Source organism: Crinia signifera, chromosome 2 (genome assembly GCF_055691185.1).
Source record: "Crinia signifera chromosome 2, ASM5569118v1, whole genome shotgun sequence".
Classification (NCBI taxonomy): domain Eukaryota; kingdom Metazoa; phylum Chordata; class Amphibia; order Anura; family Myobatrachidae; genus Crinia; species Crinia signifera.
In genome coordinates this window covers 368320417-368347143 of record NC_139218.1, presented here as the reverse complement: position 1 = coordinate 368347143, position 26727 = coordinate 368320417, and the positions used below count along the sequence as shown (strand labels likewise).

At 44.8% G+C, this 26727-nt stretch overlaps 2 protein-coding genes across 4 annotated transcripts in view; one reads left to right on the top strand and one right to left on the bottom strand.

Moving 5' to 3' along the window:
- Positions 1 to 6436: 6436 nt before the first annotated feature.
- Positions 6437 to 26727, bottom strand: part of LOC146058042 (polyunsaturated fatty acid lipoxygenase ALOX15B-like) — a 100699-nt gene continuing 80408 nt past the window's right edge. Inside the window, exons 15-16 of one of the 3 annotated variants that reach the window (XM_083170004.1) lie at positions 8381 to 8410; positions 6437 to 6691 (exon numbers count right to left, since the gene is read on the bottom strand). In XM_083170004.1, the coding sequence (XP_083026130.1) occupies positions 6680 to 6691; positions 8381 to 8410 (42 nt within the window). In that variant the 3' untranslated portion in view covers positions 6437 to 6679. The remainder of the gene's footprint in view (positions 6692 to 8380; positions 8411 to 26727) is intronic. The other 2 variants (XM_083170003.1, XM_083170005.1) reach the window with 2 other exon arrangements.
- Positions 8783 to 17341, top strand: LOC146059562 (polyunsaturated fatty acid lipoxygenase ALOX8-like). The gene is made up of 12 exons (XM_083171893.1): positions 8783 to 8787; positions 8927 to 9049; positions 10062 to 10165; positions 10336 to 10508; positions 10625 to 10771; positions 13086 to 13289; positions 13765 to 13851; positions 14309 to 14478; positions 14729 to 14850; positions 15244 to 15344; positions 15697 to 15867; positions 16082 to 17341. Exons 1-12 carry the CDS (start codon positions 8783 to 8785, stop codon positions 16259 to 16261), a joined length of 1587 nt encoding a protein of 528 aa, XP_083028019.1. The 3' UTR covers positions 16262 to 17341.

Here is a 26727-nt window from a genome sequence, read left to right as displayed (position 1 = left end):
GGAAGACAGCCCAGGTTCCGCATCAGCAGACATGACAGATGGGCTCCAGGAGAAGCTGCAAGCAAGAGAGCTGGGCTCGGGGTGGCAATATGGAGAATAACCAGGCTCCAATGGCAGCAGAAAGTAAAGTCAGGCTCCTGCAGTGGCGGTGGCAGGCAGGAGAGCCGAGTTCTGGGGCAGCATAGAGAAGAGCCATGCTCCAGTGGCGGCAGACAGGAATCCGTGCTCCTGTGGCAGCAGGCAGGACAACCAAGATCTGAGATGATGATCATTCAGATACTAAATGTTCTAAAGTAAATTAAATCTTCACAGTTTAATGACTTGTTGTATTTCTTTTAAGTTTAGAAGAAACACTGTGGTCAATACTCTTAGTTGGTGAAGATTATTGGCTCATTAGCAGCTGATCAGTTTTATGCTAAATGCACAATTTACTGTAGTGGTTACTGTAGTGGTCAGTGTAGTGGTTACTGTAGTGGTTACTGTAGTGGTCAGTGTAGTGGTTACTGTAGTGGTCAGCGTAGTGGTTAGTGTAGTGGTTACTGTAGTGGTCAGTGTAGTGGTTACTGTAGTGGTTACTGTAGTGGTCAGTGTAGTGGTTACTGTAGTGGTTACTGTAGTGGTCAGTGTAGTGGTTACTGTAGTGGTTACTGTAGTGGTCAGTGTAGTGGTTAGTGTAGTGGTTACTGTAGTGGTTACTGTAGTGGTCAGTGTAGTGGTTACTGTACTGGTCACTGTAGTGGTCAGTGTAGTGGTCAGTGTAGTGGTTACTGTAGTGGTCAGTGTAGTGGTTACTGTAGTGGTTACTGTAGTGGTCAGTGTAGTGGTTAGTGTAGTGGTTACTGTAGTGGTTATTGTAGTGGTCAGTGTAGTGGTTACTGTAGTGGTCAGTGTAGTGGTTACTGTAGTGGTTAGTGTGTTTGTGACAGGTGTGGATCATTAGGTCGAAAGTGCCTAGGTCAACAGTCAATAGGCCGAACACTATTGGTCAACAGGCAGAATGTAGGCACATTCAAAAGCCATTTGGTCAACATAGTCAAAAAGTCGACACAATCAAAATGTTGACATGAGTTTTTTTAGGGGGGTTTTGTGTCTATGTCAACATACTGTAAGTCGACATGGACACCATATTAGTATATCCTCTCGCATGGCACAGTGTTATACTCTCCCTCTATGCCCACTGGGAGGGTAAAGTATGAGCAAGTCTATTTAAAAAAAAGTCAACCTTTTACCATGTCGACCTTTTGCTAACCTTTTGACCATATCGACCTAAACAATAATGTAAGCTGTGAGGTGGTCAAACTGACTGGAAATGTCTAGAAATAATGGTATTGAGGATATAGGTCCAAGTGACATGTTTTTAGCTAGTTTTTAAAAAATCCCAAATTGAAACCAAAACACTTCAGCGTAGTATTACCAGAACTAATTAGAACCAAAATAAAAAACTCGGGTCTGTTCTCATCTCTTGTATACTTTCTTACACAGCTGCTTTCACACGGATCATTGTCTAAAGACATGGGGACCTACAAACTTAGAATTGCAACCGGGACTGACCTAAGTGCTGGGACATGTGCACAAGTCTCCATTGTCCTTGTAGGAGCCAAGGGAGAAAGTGCAAAACACCAACTGCCCCATAACTGGAGCAACTTCAGATCTGGAGCAGTAAGTAGCTTATGATTGCTATGTTATATAAAGATATCCTTTAAAAAGTACAGAATGTCGATTTTACTGATGGGATGAGATACCTGATAATTATGGGCCTGATTCGAATAACGCACATTGGGGCAGATGTATGAAGGGTCGTGATGGGGGAGAAGGGGTATCAGCGCATGTTATGTGCACTATACTACTCCCCCATGTATGATGGCGCCAGCGTGCGGTAATGGACAGGGGCGCTGTTAGCTAAATGATAGCAGGCCGAATGTATGAACGGTCAGCATCGCTGACCGTTCGCCCACTGCTGCTTTTGGCTTCGCCAGCAGCAGGCTGGCGAAGCCCTATCTAAACAGTAGGGACAGCGCTGTCCCTGCTGTTAGGTCTGGGCTGCGCTGGGGATCTCGCGTGAGTAGCAAGATCCCGCGCATGCTCAGTGCAGCCGGCCGGGGGCAGGAGACAGCACATCAGTGTAAACTGATGCGTTATCTCCAGGAGGGGACATCGCCGGAGGGGGGAGTTAGCGCTCCCCCCTTCGGCAGACAAGATGTTAATACATCTTGTCGATGTCCCTTCCTGCTTAGCCTTGCTAATGAGGCGAAGCAGGAAGTATTATAGCGGCGCAATATCGCTGCTATAATACATCTGCCCCAATAGGACTTGACCAAGTTGAGCTCACATCTAACCGGCTCTCACCACGCTGTCCACTTGCCTGTGCGCCCTATTGGCGGCAGTGGATGCGCGAGTGTGTAAGATGCTCATGCCAGCAGCCACCAGATACGATATCTGGCATGTTTTGGTGGCAAGGGGGATAGCAGCTCCATCTGTATTTTAAGCCTTTTTCTTACGCTCCCCGGAACTGGGATCACACCCACCATCTCTATTCACATTTTTTTGTTTAAACAAATGCTATAGAATTGCCTGTATGTTTTCTTATTATTAGTATTATTCTACTTGTTTTCTTACTGTAGAGTATGAGCCTAGACAAAGGAAATGCAGCTGACGTCATAAACTATGTGATGGATAACCTTCGATAGTTTTAATTATCGATGGTTATCCATTATCTTTGACTGAATGGCCTGAGGGCCAATCAAAATGTGGAGGTGGGGATGGGGCTTCCGGGTGTTGGGGGCAGAGCTATACTCCATGGCCTGGCACATTGAAAAAAAAGAAACATTGATTCTCCTTTGCCATCGATGTAGGAAAACCATCTGGTTCTCCCACATCGAAGGCAAAAGTATTCAATATCAGTCATAAACCATCAGTTATTTCAGATCATTAATGGTCGATGGCCATCCCTACTCAGTGAACGTTCCTCAAGTGCCTGTGTTATTGGTCTCTGTCCTGAGCTACATTTTGCTTACCTGCAGTGTACCACATCTTATTTCCATCATCGATGGCCACCATTGGACAGTCCTACTAAACCAGCTCCTATCGGTTGCAGACCAGTGAGCCTAACATCCGTTGTAGTAAAAATATTTGAGGGAATATTGATAGATGGTATCCAGAAATATTTAGTGCAAAATAATATAATCATAAGGAACCAACATGGGATTGTAAGAGAACGCTCATACCAAACTAACCTGATTAGCTTCTATGAGGAAGTTAGTAGCCTAGACAAAGGAAATGCAGCTGACGCGGTAAACCTAGATTTTGTGAGGGCCTTTGACACGGTGCCTCACAAGAGGCTAATCCACAAACTGGAGGTATGGGGACTAGGGGAAAGAACTTGTATATGCTCTAATAACTAGGTGCTCGACAGAGAACAATGGGATGAGAGATTCAGAAAGTGAGAGGTTTGGTAAGAAATCTCCAGGTTTTTTTAAAGGGGCAATCATTTACACTGCAAAACCAGTATAATTTTGCAGTGTAAATGATTGCCGCTTTAAAAAAAAAACCTTTCTGAATCTGTCATCCTATTAAATCTCACCCAGAGAGTGGCTATAAATGGTGCTTTTCAAATTGAATACCAATACTAAGTTAAGTACCCCAGGGTTCGGTGTTGGGGCCACTTCTATATAACATATTTATTAATGACATAGAAGATGGTACAGTAAGCGCAGTGTCCATCTTCGCAGATGAATCTAAAATGAGCAAAGTGATTTAAATAGGTCAGGATGTATCCATGCTACAGATGGATTTAAACAAACTGGAGGAATGGGCAGATAAATGGAAAATGTGTTTCAGTGTTGACAAATGTAAGATTATGCCTCTTGGGAGAAGTAATCAGTGTGCTAGCTACAATCGTAATGGGGTAAAGGTAGGAGCATCAGAAATGGAAAAGGACTGAGGAGTTCAAACTGATTATAAACTTGGGAGCACTACTCAATGCCAAGCAGCAGCAAATAAGGCCAATAGGATACTGGCATGTAGAACAAGGAGTGTAGAATCAAGGGATGACACTGTTATTGTGTTACTTTTTAAGTCACTAGTTAGGCCTCATCTTGAGTTTGGAGTACATTTCTGGGCCCCACATGACAAAAAAAGACATAATTGAACTGGAAAAGGTTCAGCATAGGACAACTAAGGTAAATAAAAGGATGGAGAACATATTTTATGAAGACAGATTAGCAAAACTAGGAATGTTCCTAAAAAAGATGTTTAAGAAGAGACATGCTTAACATGTATAACTATGTATTTAATGGCATGATAAGGAACTATCAAGAGCCTTCTTTACCCTAAGGTTGGTGACCAAGACAAAAGGGCTGTCATGATCCAGAAACTTAGAAACACTTTCTTACCATTCAAGTGTCTGTCTACGCTTGCTCTGCACTACAGTGTGCGGTTTGCAGGTGAACTGGAGTCATGCTGGCGCAGCTCACACCTATCTAGCGGTGTTCATCCAAACACCTTGGCGCTGTCTCCTTCACAACAGGTACCGGCTTTGTATAGCCCTTCACCATGGTTATCCTCACTACCACATTTGCAGGACACAATCATGTCTCCAGCATGCCAGGATTATCTTTTAGTTTCTGGCCATGGACGCTGCCATCTTTGATCAGTAACATGACTTCCCACAGCCAATCCTGTTACCTAACATAGACATCACTGGGACACAGCTGTGAGCTGCTACTGTAAAAATGCTGGGAGAACAACCCCAATCAGTCAGTGCAATGATGTCTCCAGAGTAGTTGTATCTCCTGAACGGGTGCCGGACAGGGTCCCAACAGTCGGGCATTTACCCGACGTTGGGATCTTGACCGTCAAAACACTGACAGCCGGGTCCCCGATGGCCATCGACCCCCATAGAGGGAGAATAGAATAGGTGGCTCGCGTAGTGAGCCACCGTGCCTGCAAGGGGCTTAGTTGCGCTCACCATGCTGTCTGGGTCCGGCCAGTCGGGATCCCGACGTCGGGCTAATGACTGTTGGGATCCCGACTGTCGGACCCCTGTACCACACCCTCCTGAACAGCTCCTTTTAATTTCCTGCTTTCCAGCATTGGGCAAGTTACCATCCTGCTGCACAGCCTGACTCCCTCCAGTGGCCACCAGTCGATTCTCAGCATTGCTTCTGTTACCTCTCCTGGATATCTCCACTTGCCCTGAAATGATCGATACAATCAAACTCTATTGCTTCCTTGCAATCACTGCTTATTTGCCTGTCTGCTCATCCCTACAGAGCCATCTCTCTACCAGTCACCACTTAGAAGTAGGGATGGGCATCGGTGCAGTCACCATCGATGGTGATTCTACACCCAGCCATAAACTATGTGCTGAATAACCATTGATGGTTTTTTCTATCGATGGTTATCCATTATCTTTGACTGAATGGCCCGAGGGCCAATCAAAGTGTGGGGGTGGGACTTCCAGTTGTCGGGGGCAGAGCTATACTCCGTGTCCTGGCACATTGGAAAAAAAAAACATTGATTCTCCTTTGCCATCGATGTAGGGAAACCATCTGGTTCTCCCACATCGATGGCAAAAGTATTCAACATCGGTCAGATGATTTCAGATCATTGATGGTCAATGGCCATCCCTACTCAGAAGGCCTTCCTCAATATCCGTCACCATCAGTAAACCAACATCGGAAAACCATCATCAACGTGAACCTTCCTCTAGTGCCTGTGTTATTGATCTCTGCCCTGAGCTATGATTTGCTTACCTGCAGTGTACCATATCTTACTTCCATCATTGATAGTCACCATCGACAGTCCTACTAAACTAGCTCCTATCGTTTCCTACCAATTCCATTCTCCATACTATTTCTGTTACAGATGATTCCAAGAACTACACCAGTTCCATTCCGCCCTCAGTATTATCCGGTGTTTGCTGATTTACTGACTCTGTACTTACTCAATAAATCACATTATATTTTCTTAACTCTTCTGGACTCATTCTTCACAGCCACAACTTCAGCCCACCTTACACCACTTCACTCCGTGAGGTTTACCCACAAATGTAGGCACAGGTTATAAAACCCCTAAGCTTCCACTACACAGAGCAAGTTCAAGCCTCAGGTGTGATAAGAACATCAATTTAAACTAGAGAAGAGGAGGTTTTGTACCATTGGAAGGAAGGGGTTCTTTACAGTGAGAGCAGTAAAGATGTGGAACTCCCTGCCAGCAAAGGTGATGATGGAAGATACATTAAATACATTTAGTATACAACAAGTACTTGATGGATAATAATATTCAAGTCTATAATAAGCATTTTATAGACTAATGGGGGGATCAGCGGGATAAATTAGGCCATACCCAACAAACTAAACATGCTAATGATGGAATCAAAATGTACAATCCTGGGGGAGAAGATCACATCTAGTAATGAGTCCAGTGAGTCTAGATGAACAGGTTGAACTTGATGGACAAACGTCTTTATTCAGCCGTATCTACTATGTTATAATGTTACTATGTTTACAGGTGTCTGACTTTGAGGTTAACATTGAGAATGATCTTGGAGATCTCCTGCTGGTCCGGCTGTCTGTAGAAAAATACAAGACATTCAGTGCAGATGCTTGGTACTGTCTCTATGTTGATGTTACCAGTCCCAGTGGTCAACGCTTCCAGTTCCCTTTCTATAAGTGGATATCTAGTCCAATGACTGTGGAGATACCAGAAGGGAAGGGTGAGATGTAGCTCTCATAATTATATTCCATTCATGAGATTTCGGCTTGTGCTCTAGTGGTTTTCTTGACAAGGGCCAATGTCGGTAGTACATGATTTTTTAATGCAGGTAGACCTGGGTTCAACTAGGAGCTCATTAATAGAGTTATACCTATTACATTATAAATTCCTAACAAACCTGTAAATTAAGGGTTCACAACCACTGTCCTAAAGGTACAGTAACAGTTCAGGTTTTAAAGAAAGCCGTACAAGAGTACATGTTGCTTACTGAATACCATGAATATTTTGATTGAACTATCTGGCTAAAACATGGTTATCACTAAACACTGGACTACTGGTGTACCTGCAGGACTGAGATTGTGAATCACTGCTCTATATATTCATGTACAGTAAATGAATATTAATGTACATAGCCAGAGCTTACACAGCTCTATGGTATAATGTAGAATGGCTGTGCCGTACCAGATACATAGGATATCCCATTGGTGGGGATGCCAGGGGTCAAAAGATTGACTCCAGCACCCTGATATGGAGAATCCTGACAGGGGCTCCAGAAGTAATTTTACTTTGCCCACTACCCTCCTAGCCCCAGCACTCCCAGCCTAACCCTTCAAATGCAGCCTAACCCTATCCCTCTGCCTTACCCTATTAGATTGTACCCACCACCTAAACATAACCCCTACTGCCCCACAGCCTATCCCTAAACCCCCCTTGTAGGTGCCTAAACCAAACCCCTCCTCCCAACGGACTAACCCTAACCTCCCACCACAGCCTAAACCTAAGTCTCCCCTACCACCTAAACCTAACCCTCCTTCCTTGGCCTAGGCCTAACCCACCCCCACAAACTTTTGTTCAGGATGCTGGTTGTCAGGATTCCAGCCCTGGCATCCTTATTAAATTTGAAGTTGTGTTCCCAGTGTTCAGACAGAAGTAGGGATTCATGCTCCCCACGTCTTGACCACTAAGATTATAACTGCATTCTACCAGAGTACATGTATATTGATAGGAAGTAGGAAGGCCAATCCTGGGATTGGGATTGGCGGGATCCCAGGATTTGGCCCCAAAAAGTCCAGGATTTCATTCCCAGGTTTGGAGTATCCAATCCCGGTATTTCGGCATTCGACTACACATGCACAGTCTAATACGGGGCAGCACCTGAGCAACTGCTCAGATGCTATGCGGCTGTTCCCGACCCTGGTGTGCAGCCTGGACAGCGTGACAGTGGAGAGGTCACACTGGGCAGGCCACACTACTCCACTCTGCTGCCTCCCGCCCCTTCAACTGCTGCTGCCATTGCCACGTGCCCAGAGGCACTGTGCACCCCCACACCCACTTCTGTTTGCCCCGCTCCTGGCCGCCCACCCATGTAAGTAAATGTGCAGGGAGGCCGGGGGGGGGGGGGGGCACTTGCTAACTAGGGATGCCAATACCAGGGATCCTGGGATTGAGCATTTTTCAATCCCATATCCTAGGATTAGAAAGATGCCTCAGGATTGGCATCAATAATTGGAAGGTTTTTATGGAGGGACCTTCTCCCATTTAAGTTACATTATGTAGTGCATCGCTATACCAAATTAACAGCCAAGCCTAATCATGAGGTTAATTACAATACGGTGCTCTTGGGATCTGTTCTGTTTCAGGCATCGTATTATCTGGGAATACTCACCCACTGCTCAAGCAACAACGGACAGCGGAACTGGAGAAGGAGAGAGAAACTCACAAGTGAGTGGCGGATATACATGGAGTACTTGCCTGTTAATCTACCAACTAATTTCAAATTGATAACTCACACGTAGAATGTGTTTATTTTAGGTGCATGGTACTAAAATATTAGCTCCACTCCTTAAATATATAAACATCTGCAGAAGAGAAGCCAGTGCTATCAAGACTAATTCATTTATCCTACTCTAAACAACCTCATGAAATATAAAAAGATCCACTGGCTCTCAAATACTATGGAGGCCCATAAAAACAACCAGACTTATGTTCAGTGGCAGTTATGTCTTGTCCCCTTGCTTCAGTGACTCTACTGTCCAAGACCAGGGTATATGAAACATAACCATGCACCATGAAGTAGGCAATAGCAATCTTTTTTCAAGGGAAAATTGAGCATCTCCTAGTTTATCTAACCAATAGGCCTAGGAATGGAGAAAGTCATGGTCCATGTAGGAATAGCATAATTTTCTATAATATTAACCTTTGGTTCCTGCAGGTGGAAAACTTATGCAGAAGGTGCCCCTCGATGCATTGATGTAAACATGGTTCAGAGTCTGCCGACTACTGACCGTTACTCCTTCTTAAAACTGAGCAGCTTTGGCTATGCCCTCTTATCCACGTAAGTATCTAGTCTGAGTGGTTGGGAAACATTCATGTTCCAAACTATGCCTTTGGGATCATTCCAAAGAAGATCTACTCAGGGCACCAACAGCTCCAACGGACCATGGGTCAATGAGTGGGCCAATGGAAGGGGTTGTGTCACACCCCTGTAAAAAAAAAAAAAAACTTGGCAGGGGCAGCGGCGGGAGGAAGGGTGTGGGTGTGGCCACACACTTGTGCAGGAAGAAGGGACAGGCTGTGCCACTGCAGCAGCCTTTCTCCCCAGCTCAGCACACAGCACTGAGCAGAGTGTGCTGGGCTGGAGAGAGAAGCTGTCCTGCAGCAGCAGTCTGTCCTCTCCTCCCACTGCCCGTCTCGCTGCAATTCATAAGGGGGGTAGGGGGTTCTGGGTCCCTCCATCAGACCCAGGCCTGGGTAAAAAGTATCTGCTCCCCCTCTTGACACTATTGTATCTAGTATATTACTAGGCATATGCTATTTTGTTTGTGTTAATATTAGTGACAATGGGGGTTATTTTGGTTCACTCTTTCTGACAAAATCCTTCTTAGATGGACAAAACCATGTGCACTGCAGGGGGGGCAGATGTAACATGTGCAGAGAGAATTAGATTTGGGTAGAGTTTTACTTCAATGTGAGATCTATATTGCAGTATAGAAATAAAGCAGTCAGTATTTACCCTGCACAGAAACAAAATAACTCACCCAAATCTATCTCTCTCTGCACATGTTACATCTGCCCCCCTGCAGTGCACATGGTTTTGTCCATCTAAGAAGGAATTTGCCTCTAAGAGTGAACTAGAATAAGGGCCTAAGAGTTTGTGATGGGCCTGGAGATGTGCTGATGGATAGGTCAATAGTGTCAATAAAACACCTCTTCGTGGTAATTTCAAAATTCCTTTTGATCATTCTAAATGATTCTGTAATTGGGGAAGGGCGATTTGAATTGGCTTGTCAACATTTCTGTACATCTCTGTAGTTTATTTGAAACCTTTATTATACGTGCTTTCACAGGGTAATGGATATGAAGAGGAATGGCTTCTTAACATGTACAGAATCATGGACTGATCTAGAAGATATCAAACTGCTCTTCTACCTAAGAAAGTCTGAGAACTCAGGTATGTCCACTCTTTTTGGCCACTTACAGTAACGACCCGAATCTCTTGATAAGATTGTGACTAAGGAAACTTTAAAGGGATTTTGTGTAAATGATCATAAGAAGAGCTTTGAGTCCCTCAGCTTGCATTAAATGTCTGTATAAAGTGTTCCTGATGTCTTTTATCCCCAGATAAGGTGGCTAAGATGTGGAAGGAGGATCACTTCTTTGGAAGTCAATATCTTAATGGAGTTAACCCTACGCTAATCAGGAAATGCTCCGCAATTCCTGAGAACTTCCCAGTTAAGGACGACATGGTGGCTGCATCTCTGGGGACCTCCACCAGTCTTCAAAAAGAGCTAGAGGTGGGATGTAGCCATGAGGAATGCTATTTCTTTTTTTCAATGGGGCATATATAGCTCAAAAACAAACCCCTGAAGACCCATATACCATGCAGTAAATTGGTGCTTGTGTCTTGCAGAATGGCAACATCTTCCTGGCAGATTACAAGCTGCTGCATGGGGTCCCTGCCAATAAATCTATAAATGGAAAGCAACAATACATTGCTGCCCCAATGTGTCTACTGTGGAGAACTCCTCAAGATCAACTTCTGCCAATAGCCATCCAGGCAAGTCTGTCTTCTGATCAAATCTTTTTTGAAAATCTTGTTTGTAAGAATATGGTTAAAAACCAGTGGACGATGGCTCCCTAAATGTGTGTTATAGAACCGTAGGTCAATGGTTCTCAACATCGACCAGTAGGCCATTACACAAAACATCACACAAAACATCACCAATTAGTGGTACTTAAGGACTGAAGAACCCCCTATGGGTAATGTTGCAACAAATGTCAGAACACAAATATCTAGATAGGAGCAAATATCATTGCCATGTCGATCATACATGTTGGCACAGTAACAATCGTGGCAGTTGCACCCATTGTAGTCTTACTCCCTTTATTTTATGTTGCTTGCAAAAGGTCATAAGCTTACATAAGGTTACAACCACCTCCTACCTGCAGTATTACAATGACCATAAGAGGGCTTGTTCATTCAGGTTGGGTATGAAATACTAATATTCAGGATCCTGACTTAATTTTCTTTATTTAAAAGGTTATAATCACATGTAAATTGTTTAAACATGAACTAATGCACAAGTATACATCCTATTACACTCCAACTGGTGTGGAACTACATATCCCAGCAAGCACTACTCCTGTTCCAGCTGCCCATCCAAAAATATTGGCAGTGTATTCACAGCAGCTGTTGCTACAGTTTGTCAACCTCTAGACTAATGCATTGCTTTTCTCATTGACCCTAAAGGTAGTGGATTAATTTTAAGCTGTATCCCAACCAAGGTGAAGCATTACTAGGCAAGACTTATGCTCTCTGCCATTGTAGCTGTAAAAAACATATGTATACATAAAGATTTGATGATATGTTTATCAGGACTAGGAGTTTTTGGACATAGTGGTGACCTCTGTGGTCAGGTGGCAGATGCTGGATAATAAAAGTAACTGGAGCGGATGGGACGGAGTGGCAGGACCGGATATTCCGGATGGCACAGAAACACAGGAACTTAAAGATGCCTATTTGGCTAAACAGAAACTGGAAATAATGCGATAACTTAGAATAGCATGGCACATAAAGGGAACTTGAATACAAGAATAACTGAAATAGGCTGGCTTGGCAATGAAAAACAGGATCAGGAGGATGAACGAGGCTTAGTGGACCAGAAGTGTTCACTACAGAGACAGGAGTCTTGAATTGAGGAATTTACCAGGCTGACTGGGCTAAAATAGAGTGATAAAAATAACCACAGCGTCTGAGTAGCAGATGCCAGTAGTCACAGCTAGTAGTCCCGAGTAGGATCAGGAAAATAGGAAATGGAGCGTGGATAGCCAGGAACACAGGATGACTAGCAGGGCCGGTGCAAGGCACCGGAGCGCCCCAGGCGAGTCGGGGTGGGGGCGCCCCGGTGCCGGGGGGGGTACCTGTCCTGCGGCGCTGTGTATTTAAATCTGGCGGCGGAGGCAGCGGGGGTCCCTGCAGTCCATTAGAAATCACGAGCGCTATCTGCCGGGCTATGCAGAAGCGCTTCTAGTGTGAAAACACTGGCAGCACGCTGATTGGCTGAGATCAGCGTGCGCCGTGCTGCCAGAGTTTTCACACTAGAAGCGCTTCCGCATAGCCCGGTGGATAGCGCTCGTGATTTCTAATGGACTGCAGGGACCCCCGCTGCCTCCGCCACCAGATTTAAATACACAGCGCCGTAGGACAGGTACCCGGGCGGCACAAAATGCCGCCCTCCAGTGGCCGGCGCCCTAGGCAAATGCCTAGATTTGCCTAGTGGTGGCGCCGGCCCTGATGACTAGACATTATGAAGCTACAGTCAGGATACAAAGCAGGAGCCAGGAAACAAGCTTGTACAGCGATGAGCATCCGGAACATGCAGCAGGTAGATAAGTTGCTGAAGGCAGTTTCTGAGTTTGTGAGCAGGAACCACCCTGCCTTAAATTGATTGGAGGAACGGACAGAGGGGAAACTGCAATCTGAGGCATGAATTCAGGAGACTTCAGTCTGAACTGAACAGGTAAGCAACAAGGAACAGGGTACCGAAGGGTAACCAATGATTATAGCTTCAGACTGGATTCTTCTCAAGTGCTCAATCAGAGAGCCAGCAATGCATATACAGATTGGCAGCATTGATGCAGTCAGAACTGAGAAAGGCTGAGTCTAGAACTCAGAGCAAAATCACTCACCAGGTAAGGTGAAATAACCAGATTTGTGACATATTTTTTATGCTGCATGCATTCATTTTCATTCACATATGTTCTTTGTAATACAAAGATTACTTATAAATACTGTACTGCCAGTTCTATACAATAAGGAAGAGTACATGGTAAAGGAAGGTGCTGTAGTGACAGTTCTGTTTCTACTACAGTTGGCTCAGACCCCAGGAGAGAACGCACCAATCTTCCTGCCCAGTGACTCAGAATGTGACTGGTTACTGGCCAAGATCTGGGTGCGTAACTCTGAATTCCAGGTGCATCAAGGGGACTCTCACCTTCTCCGCACTCATCTCTTTGCTGAGGTCTTCAACATGGCTACCAACAGACAACTTCCAATGGGTCACCCAGTATACAAGGTGAGATCTGGTTTTAAACCCCTGTCCTGGAATGGCTCACATAGCAGGGGCTCTAGAGATGGGCTAATAAGGTAATTTTAATATTGAGGTACAGGAGGTATCACCTGCTCACACTGACAGCACCTGAGTGAGCATGCTGTTCTGCAGCGGAGATGGAGACCTTGTGATGTCACAGGGTCCCCATCTCGCTATAGAACAGCTGTCAATGCCGAGTGAGCAGTGGCAGAGATGACAATGCTGGACCAGGTGGTCTTCCTTTCCTGGGGCGGTTCTCATGAGAGCCAGTTTCATCATAGCATTTGATGGTTTGCACTTGAGGATACAAATTTCTTGAAATTTTCAGTATCAACTGACCCTCATGTCTCAAAGTAATGACGGACTGTCATTTCTCCTTACTGAGTTGAGTTGTTTGTGCCATAATATGGATTTCCACAGTAGATAGTATTATAATGCCAATATATTTCTACTTTCTCAGCTAATTATTCCACATCTTCGCTATACCCTTGAGATCAATGTCCTTGCCAGACAAGAACTCATAGGTCCTGGTGGCATCTTTGATCAGGTGAGATCCTTTAAATATCTGTTCCAGAAAACTTTGCTAGCTCATAGGGTTTGAGTCTGATTGTTTAGGCTGTGACTTGTGCCGAGAAGGAAAGGGGCTGCCTGATGCACCAAAATTGGGCATGATCATAGCTTAATTGGGTAAGCGGCGTGAGTTATGGAGACTCACAACACCCCCCATGCTTCTACATGATGGGCAGCTAAAAAATAATCTAGAGGTTCAGCTGCTTGTCCAGTCTCTGTCTTTATGAGCCTGGCAGCCAAACAGAGTTCTCAGCTAGCCCTGGTCTCTCTGCATGACTGGATCAGCCCCGCCTGGCCATTGCCCATATGGTCGTTGTGCCAGATGGGAAGTTCAGCCCTGGACTTGCTTATATACAATTTTACTCAATAACTGTAATATACCAGCTGCAACATTGCACAAAAATACACATTTATTGCAATGTTTTTTTATCCAGGCTAATGTAACCGGAGGTGGAGGGCTTCCAATACTAGTGAAAAAAGCAATGGATGACATCACTTACAGCAAATTTTGTCTCCCTGATGACATCCAGGCAAGAGGAGTGGATACCATTCCCAATTACCTCTACAGGGAGGATGGGATGAAGATCTGGTTGGCTGTGGAGAGGTAGTTCTGATAAACACTATCCTGTCCCAGCTGCCCACCCAGAGGGATATTATTTAGATTTCCACCTTTGAATAAAACTGCTTCCCAATGGTCATAGTACACATATGCTATAGGATATAGAACACCTTGGCATTGCATACATGCCTGATCAAGGGAATAAGACAGCTACAATTCCACAACCATCCACAACTTCTGTAAATCAGCCATACTTGATTAGCTCACTGATTGTACCTTGCGTTATCCATTTCAGCTTTGTGTCCAACATTGTTAATTACTATTATGAGAGTGATGAGGTTGTCAGTAAAGACCCTGAACTTCAGGCCTGGGTGGCCGAGATCTTTAAAGAAGGTTTTTTGGAGTATAAATCTACAGGTAAGTGATATTCTTGTTCTGTGATGCCATATTACTAAATATCATGGGGTCCATAATGAGCCAACATGATCTTTCAATGTTAAGAAACCTGGTATGACCAAAAGTTCAAACACCACCAAATAGGTCAAACGGTCATCAGAAATAATCCCTAGACACATGGCCACATTGATCTCTGACTCATCTGTGTTTTGCTTCTGGTAAAATTTAAGCCCTTTGACATAACCATTCCATATCTAAAACCAGCTACACAGCAAAAATCATAATTCTATTGTCTCAAGCTTAATAATCTGTGTGGTGGTCGATAGAATTCAATGAGATATGATGGTCCACCTTGGGTGTTCAATCAGTGTGTAGGAGAGGTCTAAATGACTAATGGACTATTTCCTTTGCTAGGAATACCCTCATCCTTGGAGACCAAGGCCTCTCTTATCAAGTACCTGACCATGGTGATCTTCACTTGTTCTGCTCAGCATGCAGCTGTCAACAGTGGTCAGGTGAGTGACAGATCACATTTTTACAATATGCTGTGCTTGATATCCTATGCGGTGTCTTTTAAACCCTATCCTTGATTTAGAGCAGGCATGTCCAACGTTGGCCCTCCAGATGTTTTGAAACTACACATCCCAGCATGCTTTGCAATAGTTTTAGCATTCTCTAATAGCAAAACTTTGGCAAAGCATGCTGGGATGTGTAGTTTCACAACATCTGGAGGGCCAACGTTGGACATGCCTGATTTAGAGGATTGGAGATCATTTTGATTAATCTAAATTAGATGGGCTTGCAATGCATCATGAATACGTCTCTATCCTTTCTGGAGTAAAGAGTTCCCTTCTGTTTCCATTGCAGTTTGACTTCTATGCCTGGATGCCCAATGGTCCTTCATCAATGAAAAGTCCCCCACCCACAGTAAAAGGAGTTGCCACACCCCAGACTATTCTGGATGCACTGCCTGAAGTAAACACTACCACTTTTAGCATGTCCACTGAGTGGGTGCTTAGTAGTGAGCCAACGGACCAGGTCAGTCCTTGGGGACAGTGTTTGGGGCAGTATAAATACTGCAATAAGGTCTACAGTAGTACTTTTCTGTGGTACAGCTAATAAATGTAAAGACTACTATATAATCCTACCATGTTTGCATGTGCATATAATTGTGGAGAAAGGAGCTATTGCAGTGACCAAAATTATTTCAGGTCTTGGACTTCCATTAACAATATTTCCCATTCCCCAATAGAGACGTCTTGGGCAGTACCCTGATGTGCGCTTTACAGAGGCGGTTCCACAGACCTTCATAAAGAATTTCCAGGAGAAGCTGGCTGAGATCTCACGTTCCATTAAAGAGCGGAACAAAAGCATGCATTTGCCATATCCCTACCTGGACCCAAGTGTAATTGAGAACAGTGTATGTGTATAAAAAGCATGTATAGTGACCGTAGCTCTATGGACTAAGGACTTGATTCAGATGTGGTTGGAGGTGCTATCACTGCTGCTTATATACGTAGATGCAGCAGCGATAACACTAATATGGCAATGCAGCAGGAGGCATGATGTCTCCTCCTGCATTACTAATATGATCTGCATCCAAAAATGCAATATCAGGACACCTGCAAACCCAACGGCCAGCTTTGTGACCCATGGAGTCACAGAAGCCAGCCACCACGGGAGCTTTCAAGAGGTCAGGACACAAGCAGCAGTGACACAACTTTGTGATTCAAAGTAGGGGACCGGCAGTGGCCTAACGACAAATTGTGCGGCCCCTTCCGGGGAAATTTTGGCACCCCCTCCCACCTCAGTTTAGACATCCTGCCCCCCCCCCCCCGGCTGGGACAAATTAAGGGAGGGGAGGCAAGGTGCTACCTGGATGTTGCATCACTGGGCAGATGTGCTCGCTGTGTGCCAGGACCGGAGTTGCCCTGGGCGGGAGGCGATGGATGCTCGCCACTCATCAGATCTGTCCCCACTGCTGCATAGACACCAGGTCTCTCCTTCGCCGTCCTCCTAGCTCTGCTCTCCCCTTCACTCTTCTCACGGCCAGTGCAGGACGCCGCACATGTGCCACTGCTCCAGCTGATGCTGCACCTCTCTCTGCACTGCCTGTCTCTTCCTGCTATTTACTTGCCTCTTCCTTCTGCCCCTCTCCCTGCAGGTCTGTCACCCTCTCTGCGATGCTGCACCCACAAGGGGAGAGAGCTAGGGGGCATAACAATAGCGCCCACAGACCCCCAGCACCCACACTTAGTCAGCGCCTCCCCGCTGTCACGAGGGTTGCGGCGCTATAGTTACACCACAAATTGGTGCAAATTACCAATCATTGTTACTTTTCTGAATGAGCCGCAACTCCAACCACATCCAAATGAAGGCCCATGCCCACCATGCTACCAGTTTATCATGATCTGATATGCACTGTCCATCTGTCCATCTGTGTTGAGAGGGGACTAGACCTTGTAAGTGTAGAGCTTTCAATCTTCTTGTCAAAAGATTTCTGATCACATTAAATATTTCATTGCATGTTGTGTATAGCAGTTCTTTCTTACCAGCTAACTCAGAGGGGGGACAGTCTGCTCTTGAACTGACCACACCTAAATATCATAGGTGTCATCTAGAGCAGGCATGTCCAACCTGCGGCCCTCCAGATGTGCTAAAACTACACATCCCAGCATGCAGTGCCATCATTATAGCATTCCCTAATAGCCAAATTGTGGCAAGGCATGCTGGGATGTGTAGTTTTAGCACATCTGGAGGGCCGCAGGTTGGACATGCCTGATCTAGAGGATCACCACAGAGAACTGTCCTACTGAAATGACTGGCTATCTCTTATATATTTGGCTACATCTGTCACTCAAAGTCTGTCTGACTCTCTAACGCTGGGTGGAGCCTCTGACTCACATGACTGACTCACATGACAGAGAACCAGCCCAGTGAGCCCACAGTGCCAGACACCCTCTGATTCCCAATGTTACCCAGCAAAGACACAGCTACTCACCAGACACACCAGGTGAGCGCCCCCCGCCCCCCCCCCCCCCCCCCCCCCTCCCGGAGGATCCAATACAGATTTTTGAGATGCATAATAAGTATGCACATCTCATAAAATTTACATATGAAATTAACAACAGTAAGGTACACTTTCTTGATGTGCTTATACAACTAAAGTCGGTCAATATTTCCACCAGTTTTTACACTAAGCCCACTGACCGTAATTATATTTTGCATTACCAGTTTTCACCCAACCAAACTTAAAGCAGGATTACTCTATTCCAGTGGTTCTCAAACTCGTTCCTCAGGACCCCACACAGTTCACGTTTTCCAGGTTCAGAGGTGCAATCATTACGCACTTTTGAAAAGATCCACAGTTGGAGCTAATTATTTCACTTGTGATTCTGTGAGGAGACTTGCAAAACATGCACTGTGTGCGGTCCTGAGGACTGAGTTTGAGAAACTGTGCCCTATTCACAGTACCTACGTATTAGAGGTATTCTGAGTAATAAGGGTGAAGTTCTTTCACAATTTATCATCCTTACTAATACATTTTTGGCAAGGGGATATTTGCTTAATGATTTGATACGACAAAGCAATAAAGCTCTTAAAATTACTAGAGAACAGCTGTTACCCCCCCCCCCCCCAAAAAAAAGACCAAGAAATGCAAAAAGGCTATTCCAAGCAGGGGTGCTGAATTATGATTTTGCTGGAGGGTGCTCAAGGAAGTGTGACCTCATGAAAAGGGGCATGTTATTTGGGGAGGGGGTGTGGCCCTGCAATATACTGACCTGAACGGTCCTGAATCACAATTCACACACAATAAGCAATAGCTAATACTGCACACTGTATATACAACACATAATAGTGACTAATACTGCCCACTGTAAGCACACATACTACACAAAAAGGGCAGTGTGTATACAAAAAGAACACACATTAGGCAGGTTCGGCAGTGCAGGGCAGCGGATGCAAATCAGCAAGTAAATGTGGCCTGGCTGTGGGACTTGGAAGGTTATGGGCCCATGGGTGCTCATAATATTTTGTGGGTGCTTGGGCCCCTGAGCACCCACAGAATCGGCACCTATGATTCCAAGGGTTAATCCCTTCAATGTCAAAAGAAATTTTATTATTAGAAAAGGCTATACTAAAAACTGGCCCATAGTGCTTGATAAGCCCGATTTAGGGGGTGATTCAGGTTGGTTTGCAAAATCAAACTCCTTCTTTAACCCCTTCCCGACAATTGACGTACATTTACGTCATGGTCGGGAAGTACTTCCCGACACATGGCGTAAATGTACGTCATGGCATTTAACTGTCACCGCGTCTATAGACGCGGTGACAGTTTCAACATGTCTGCTGTCCCTGACAGCAGACATGTCCGTGCATGCCCAGGGGGGGCAGCGATGCCGCCCCCCCGTCGGCGATCGCTGTGATTGGCTGTTCAGTGTGAACAGCCAATTACAGCGTTTTCTGTGTCACCGGCGAATAACGTTCGCCGGTGACACGCGATCGGAGGTGATTGGTGCTGTAAAGTACAGCACCAATCACCGCGGGGTGTAAGGGTGACACTGGTGTCACCCCACCTCACCCCGCCCGCCCCCAAAGGCCGTGATTGGTCCGTCGGACCGACGGACCAATCACAGCCATGGAGGGGGGTTTAAACTAACGGTGACTGCACTGAAGACGCCATTCCGGTCTGGAATTGCGTGCAGTGCGGTCACCGTGCCTAGCTGCCGCGATATACTGACCAGAACCTTGCAAAATACTTACCTGATCCTTGCAAATATCTTGCCTGCTTCATCACTGCTTGTAGTGTGCTGGATGCTTCCTGGATCCTGTTACTTGTGACTTCCTGTGTTGTGAACTTGTGCTGCTGCAGTGTAATAGCGTTAGTTAGATAGAGAGAGATAGAGAGAGATAGTGTCAGAGAGTGCTATATTTTGTGCTGCTGCAGTGTGATATAGTTATAGAGAGAGAGATAGAGAGAGATAGAGAGAGATAGAGAGAGATAGAGAGAGATAGAGAGATATAGAGAGAGATAGAGAGAGAGAGATAGAGAGGCCTAGTGACAGAGAGTGCTATATTTTGTGCTGCTGCAGTGTGATAGTTATAGATAGAGAGATAGAGAGAGATAGAGAGAGAGAGATAGAGATAGTGACAGATTGTGCTATATATTTTTTATATAACTGACTGCTGCCCCCCCTTTTGTGCTGATCAGTATAAATTAACTGATCAGCAACTTTTTGGGGGCGCAGGTTTTTTTTTATATATATATATACCTGTCACTGCTGCTGCTGCAGTGTCATAGAGTGTTAGATAGTGAGAGATAGAGAGATAGAGAGAGATAGTGACAGAGAGTGATAGAGAGTGCTAAATTTTGTGTCTGCTGCCCCCGCCTTTTGTGCTGATCACTATATCTGAGGTGATCAGCAACTTTTTGGGGGTGCAGAGGTTTTTTTTTTTTATATATATACCTGCCAGTTGCACTGTCAGTTGCACCAAAGGTTGTGCACCTGCTGCCCCTCACTGGTAATCAGTGTCGCATCACTGATCACCTTTTTTTTTTTTGTGTGTGCTGTGGGGTCTTTTTTTAATTTTTTTTTTACACACACTGTGATTTTGTGGGTGTCCTGTGGCCGCTGTGCGCTGATCAGTGACGTACATCACTGATCATCTTTGTCGGCACAGGGTTGATCTATTTTTTTTTTTTTTTTGATCAAATTCCTGTTGCCTTTGAGCGCTGTTCAGTGACGGACGTTACTGACCAACATCTGTGCTCAATTTTTGGCGCAGGACCTTTTTTTTTTTTTTTTAACCCCTTCAATTTTTTTTTTTTTTTAACCCCTTCAATTTTTTTTTTAACCCCTTCAATTTTTTTTTTTTTTAACCCCTTCAATTTTTTTTTTTGTATAAAGTATTTTTTTTTTCTGCACTACATACACACTACACACTACATACCCCCCGGGTTGAAATAAAGTTTGTACCCCCCCCCCCCCCCTACACTATACACATGTTGAAACATTTCACTACCAGTAACACAAAAATAAAAATGGCATCCCAAATGTCATCCCAAATGTCATCCCAAATGTCATCCCAGTCATCCAGAAGAATGTATTCAGCAGAGGAGGCATATGCCATGCTTGCTTCTGACTCTGACACAGCCAGTGATGCAAGCGGGGAATTTGAAGGATTCGCCTTAAGCTCCTCTTCCTCCTCTGGTGATGAGGGACCCCCTCAAAGACGCCCCCGTAGAGCAGCTGAGACCCCCCCCCAATAATTGATCTCGTATGGACCCCACCACCAGACAATTTTGAGCCCCAGGTTCCTGAGTTTTTGGCCATGCCAGGAATCCAATTTGATTCCACAGGTCTCAGAGAAATTGACTTTTTCAAATTATTTTTCTCTGATGATTTTATAAATTTAATGGTGGACCAAACTAATTTATATGCCCAGCAGTTTATTGCTCAAAACCCCACGTCATCATTTGCTAGGTGGACCCCTGTAGATGCAGTAGAGATGATGACGTTTTGGGGTCTGGTGTTTCATATGGGCATAGTAAAAAAGCCAGAAATTAGGCAATATTGGAGTACAGATGTTATGTACAGCACCCCATTTTACCGTATGGCCATGCCCCGGGCTCGATTTGAGACGATCCTTAAATTTTTGCATTACAACGATAATGCACAGTGCCCACCCAGAGATGATCCCACCTTTGACCGGCTATTCAAAGTCAGGCCGGTCATTGATCATTTCAGTGCCAAATTTGAAGACATGTACATCCCAGATAAATTCATTTGCATAGACGAGTCCCTTATACATTTTAAAGGAAGGGTTAAATTCCGCCAGTACCTTCCCAGTAAGAGGGCAAGGTATGGCATAAAAATGTATAAGCTGTGTGAAAGCACCTCAGGGTACACTCACAGGTTTAGGGTATATGAAGGGAAGGATTCAAGAATTGAACCGCCAGAATGCCCCCCCTCCCTCGTAGGTGTTAGTGGAAAAATTGTCTGGGATTTAGTGCACCCCTTCCTGGATAAAGGTTATCACCTCTATGTGGATAACTTTTACACCAGCATCCCCCTGTTTAAGGCCCTTGGTTCAAGAGGTACAGCAGCTTGCGGTACTGTGCGCAAGAACCAAAGAGGCCTCCCAAAAACGCACATTGCCCAAGTAATGAGAAGGGGTGAAAGCAGGGGAATATGCACCGAAAATATGTTGTTGGTCAAATATAAGGACAAGAGGGATGTCCTTATACTGACAACAATTCACGTAGACAGTACCACCTCCGTCCCTGTACGAGGTACCAGTACCCACACCTCAAAACCTAATTGTATCCTGGATTACAATAGGTACATGGGCGGAGTGGATCTTTCAGATCAGGTACTGAAGCCATACAGTGCCCTGCGGAAAACAAAAATCTGGTACAAGAAGCTGGCCGTGTATATCATCCAGATGGCACTGTATAACGCTTACGTGCTATTCCGTTCTACCGGCCAGAGGGGGACATTTATGCACTTTCAAGAGGAAGTCATAAAGGGCCTAATATTTGGGAACCAGCAGGCAGAGGGCCCCAGTACTTCTAGTACTGGCCCCCGTATTGTACCAGGGCAGCATTTTCCTGATGAAATCCCCTCCACTGGAAAAAAGGGCAGGACACAAAAAAGGTGCAAAGTTTGCTATAAAAAGGGAATAAGAAAGCAAACTATTTTCCAGTGTGACACTTGCCCCGACAAACCCGGCCTATGTATAAAGGAGTGTTTTAAAATATACCACACATCTATGGATTATTAGGTTCATAATTTCACCGTGCTTCGGGGGTCTTGCTAATGCCACATAGCACCCACCATTCATTCCACCAGAATCTGAGCCGCAAAATCCAAAAATCACTCCTTCCCTTCTGAGTCCTGCCATGCACCCAACTGGTATTTTTTGGTCACATGTGAGGCATTGCCGTACTCGGAAGAAATTGGGGCACAGATTTTGGGGTGCTTTTTCTCCTTCATACCTTCTGAAAATGAAAAATTTTGAGCCAGAACTGCATTTTTGTGTAAAAAAAATGTAATTTTTCATTTTCACTGCCCACTTGTATCAAAATTGGTGAAACCCCTGGGGGTTTGAAATGTACACTATACCCCTAGATGAATTCCCTGAGGGGTGTAGTTTGCAAAATGGGGTCACTTGTGGGGGGGTTCCACTGTATTGGTGCTTTGGGGGTCTTGCTAATGCGACATAGCACCCACCATCATTCCACCAGAATTTGTGCTGCAAAATCCAAAAATCACTCCTTCCCTTCTGAGTCCTGCCACTTTTTGGTCACACATGAGGCATTGCCGTACTCGGGAGAAATTGCGGCACAGATTTTGGGGTGCTTTGTCTCCTTCATTCCTTCTGAAAATGAAAAATTTTGAGCCAGAACTGCATTTTTGTGTAAAAAAATGTAATTTTTCATTTTCACTGCCCACTTGTATCAAAATTGGTGAAACCCCTGGGGGTTTGAAATGTACACTATACCCCTAGATGAATTCCCTGAGGGGTGTAGTTTGCAAAATGGGGTCACTTGTGGGGGGGTTCCACTGTATTGGTGCTTGGGGGGTCTTGCTAATGCGACATAGCACCCACCATCATTCCACCAGAATTTGTGCTGCAAAATCCAAATATCACTCCTTCCCTTCTGAGTCCTGCCACTTTTTGGTCACACATGAGGCATTGCCGTACTCGGGAGAAATTGGGGCACAGATTTTGGGGTGCTTTTTCTCCTTCATACCTTCTGAAAATGAAAAATTTTGAGCCAGAACTGCATTTTTGTGTAAAAAAATGTAATTTTCCATTTTCACTGCCCACTTGTATCAAAATTGGTGAAACCCCTGGGGGTTTGAAATGTACACTATACCCCTAGATGAATTCCCTGAGGGGTGTACTTTGCAAAATGGGGTGACTTGTGGGGGGTTCCACTGTATTGGTGCAACATAGCACCCACCATTCATTCCACCAAAATCTGTGCTGCAAAATCCAAAAATCACTCCTTCCCTTCTGAGTCCTGCCATGCACCCAACTGGTATTTTTTGGTCACATGTGAGGCATTGCCGTACTCGGGAGAAATTGGGGCACAGATTTTGGGGTGCTTTTTCTCCTTCATACCTTCTGAAAATGAAAAATTTTGAGCCAGAACTGCATTTTTGTGTAAAAAAATGTAATTTTTCATTTTCACTGCCCACTTGTATCAAAATTGGTGAAACCCCTGGGGGTTTGAAATGTAAACTATACCCCTAGATGAATTCCCTGAGGGGTGTAGTTTGCAAAATGGGGTCACTTGTGGGGGGGTTCCACTGTATTGGTGCTTGGGGGGTCTTGCTAATGCGACATAGCACCCACCAAAATTCCACCAGAATCTGAGCTGCAAAATCCAAAATATCACTCCTTCCCTTCTGAGTCCTGCCATGCACCCAAATGGTATTTTTTGGTCACATGTGAGGCATTGCCGTACTCGGGAGAAATTGGGGCACAGATTTTGGGGTGCTTTTTCTCCTTCATACCTTCTGAAAATGAAAAATTTTGAGCCAGAACTGCATTTTTGTGTAAAAAATGTAATTTTTCATTTTCACTGCCCACTTGTATCAAAATTGGTGAAACCCCTGGGGGTTTGAAATGTACACTATACCCCTAGATGAATTCCCTGAGGGGTGTAGTTTGCAAAATGGGGTCACTTGTGGGGGGGTTCCACTGTATTGGTGCTTGGGGGGTCTTGCTAATGCGACATAGCACCCACCAAAATTCCACCAGAATCTGAGCTGCAAAATCCAAAAATCACTCCTTCCCTTCTGAGTCCTGCCATGCACCCAACTGGTATTTTTTGGTCACATGTGAGGCATTGCCGTACTCGGGAGAAATTGGGGCACATATTTTGGGGTGCTTTTTCTCCTTCATACCTTCTGAAAAAGAAAAATTTTGAGCCAGAACTGCATTTTTGTGTAAAAAAATTTAATTTTTCATTTTCACTGCCCATTTGTATCAAAATTGGTGAAACCCCTGGGGGTTTGAAATGTACACTATACCCCTAGATGAATTCCCTGAGGGGTATACTTTGCAAAATGGGGTGACTTGTGGGGGGGTTCCACTGTATTGGTGCAACATAGCACCCACCATTCATTCCACCAAAATCTGTGCTGCAAAATCCAAAAATCACTCCTTCCCTTCTGAGTCCTGCCATGCACCCAACTGGTATTTTTTGGTCACATGTGAGGCATTGCCGTACTCGGAAGAAATTGGGGCACAGATTTTGGGGTGCTTTTTCTCCTTCATACCTTCTGAAAATGAAAAATTTTGAGCCAGAACTGCATTTTTGTGTAAAAAAATGTAATTTTTCATTTTCACTGCCCAGTTGTATCAAAATTGGTGAAACCCCTGGGGGTTTGAAATGTACACTATACCCCTAGATGAATTCCCTGAGGCGTGTAGTTTGCAAAATGGGGTCACTTGTGGGGGGGTTCCACTGTATTGGTGCTTGGGGGGTCTTGCTAATGCAACATAACACCCACCAAAATTCCACCAGAATCTGAGCTGCAAAATCCAAAAATCACTCCTTCCCTTCTGAGTCCTGCCATGCACCCAACTGGTATTTTTTGGTCACATGTGAGGCATTGCCGTACTCGGGAGAAATTGGGGCACATATTTTGGGGTGCTTTTTCTCCTTCATACCTTCTGAAAATGAAAAATTTTGAGCCAGAACTGCATTTTTGTGTAAAAAAATGTAATTATTCATTTTCACTGCCCACTTGTATCAAAATTGGTGAAACCCCTGGGGGTTTGAAATGTACACTATACCCCTAGATGAATTCCCTGAGGGGTGTACTTTGCAAAATGGGGTGACTTGTGGGGGGGTTCCACTGTATTGGTGCAACATAGCACCCACCATTCATTCCACCAAAATCTGTGCTGCAAAATCCAAAAATCACTCCTTCCCTTCTGAGTCCTGCCATGCACCCAACTGGTATTTTTTGGTCACATGTGAGGCATTGCCGTACTCGGGAGAAATTGGGGCACAGATTTTGGGGTGCTTTTTCTCCTTCATACCTTCTGAAAATGAAAAATTTTGAGCCAGAACTGCATTTTTGTGTAAAAAAATGTAATTTTTCATTTTCACTGCCCACTTGTATCAAAATTGGTGAAACCCCTGGGGGTTTGAAATGTACACTATACCCCTAGATGAATTCCCTGAGGGGTGTAGTTTGCAAAATGGGGTCACTTGTGGGGGGGTTCCACTGTATTGGTGCTTGGGGGGTCTTGCTAATGCGACATAGCACCCACCAAAATTCCACCAGAATCTGAGCTGCAAAATCCAAAAATCACTCCTTCCCTTCTGAGTCCTGCCATGCACCCAACTGGTATTTTTTGGTCACATGTGAGGCATTGCCGTACTCGGGAGAAATTGGGGCACAGATTTTGGGGTGCTTTTTCTCCTTCATACCTTCTGAAAATGAAAAATTTTGAGCCAGAACTGCATTTTTGTGTAAAAAATTTAATTTTTCATTTTCACTGCCCACTTGTATCAAATTTGGTGAAACCCCTGGGGGTTTGAAATGTACACTATACCACTAGATGAATTCCCTGAGGGGTGTAGTTTGCAAAATGGGGTCACTTGTGGGGGGGTTCCACTGTATTGGTGCTTGGGGGGTCTTGCTAATGCAACATAGCACCCACCAAAATTCCACCAGAATCTGTGCTGCAAAATCCAAAAATCACTCCTTCCCTTCTGAGTCCTGCCATGCACCCAACTGGTTTTTTTTGGTCACATGTGAGGCATTGCCGTACTCGGAAGAAATTGGGGCACAGATTTTGGGGTGCTTTTTCTCCTTCATACCTTCTGAAAATGAAAAATTTTGAGCCAGAACTGCATTTTTGTGTAAA

What these genes read in the sequence shown, in the direction of transcription:
- LOC146059562 (XM_083171893.1), top strand. An exon ending in GGCTATGCCCTCTTATCCAC is followed by an intron (nt 9,050 to 10,061) that starts GTAAGTATCTAG and finishes GTGCTTTCACAG; the next exon opens with GGTAATGGATATGAAGAGGA. An exon ending in ATCTGGTTGGCTGTGGAGAG is followed by an intron (nt 14,479 to 14,728) that starts GTAGTTCTGATA and finishes TATCCATTTCAG; the next exon opens with CTTTGTGTCCAACATTGTTA.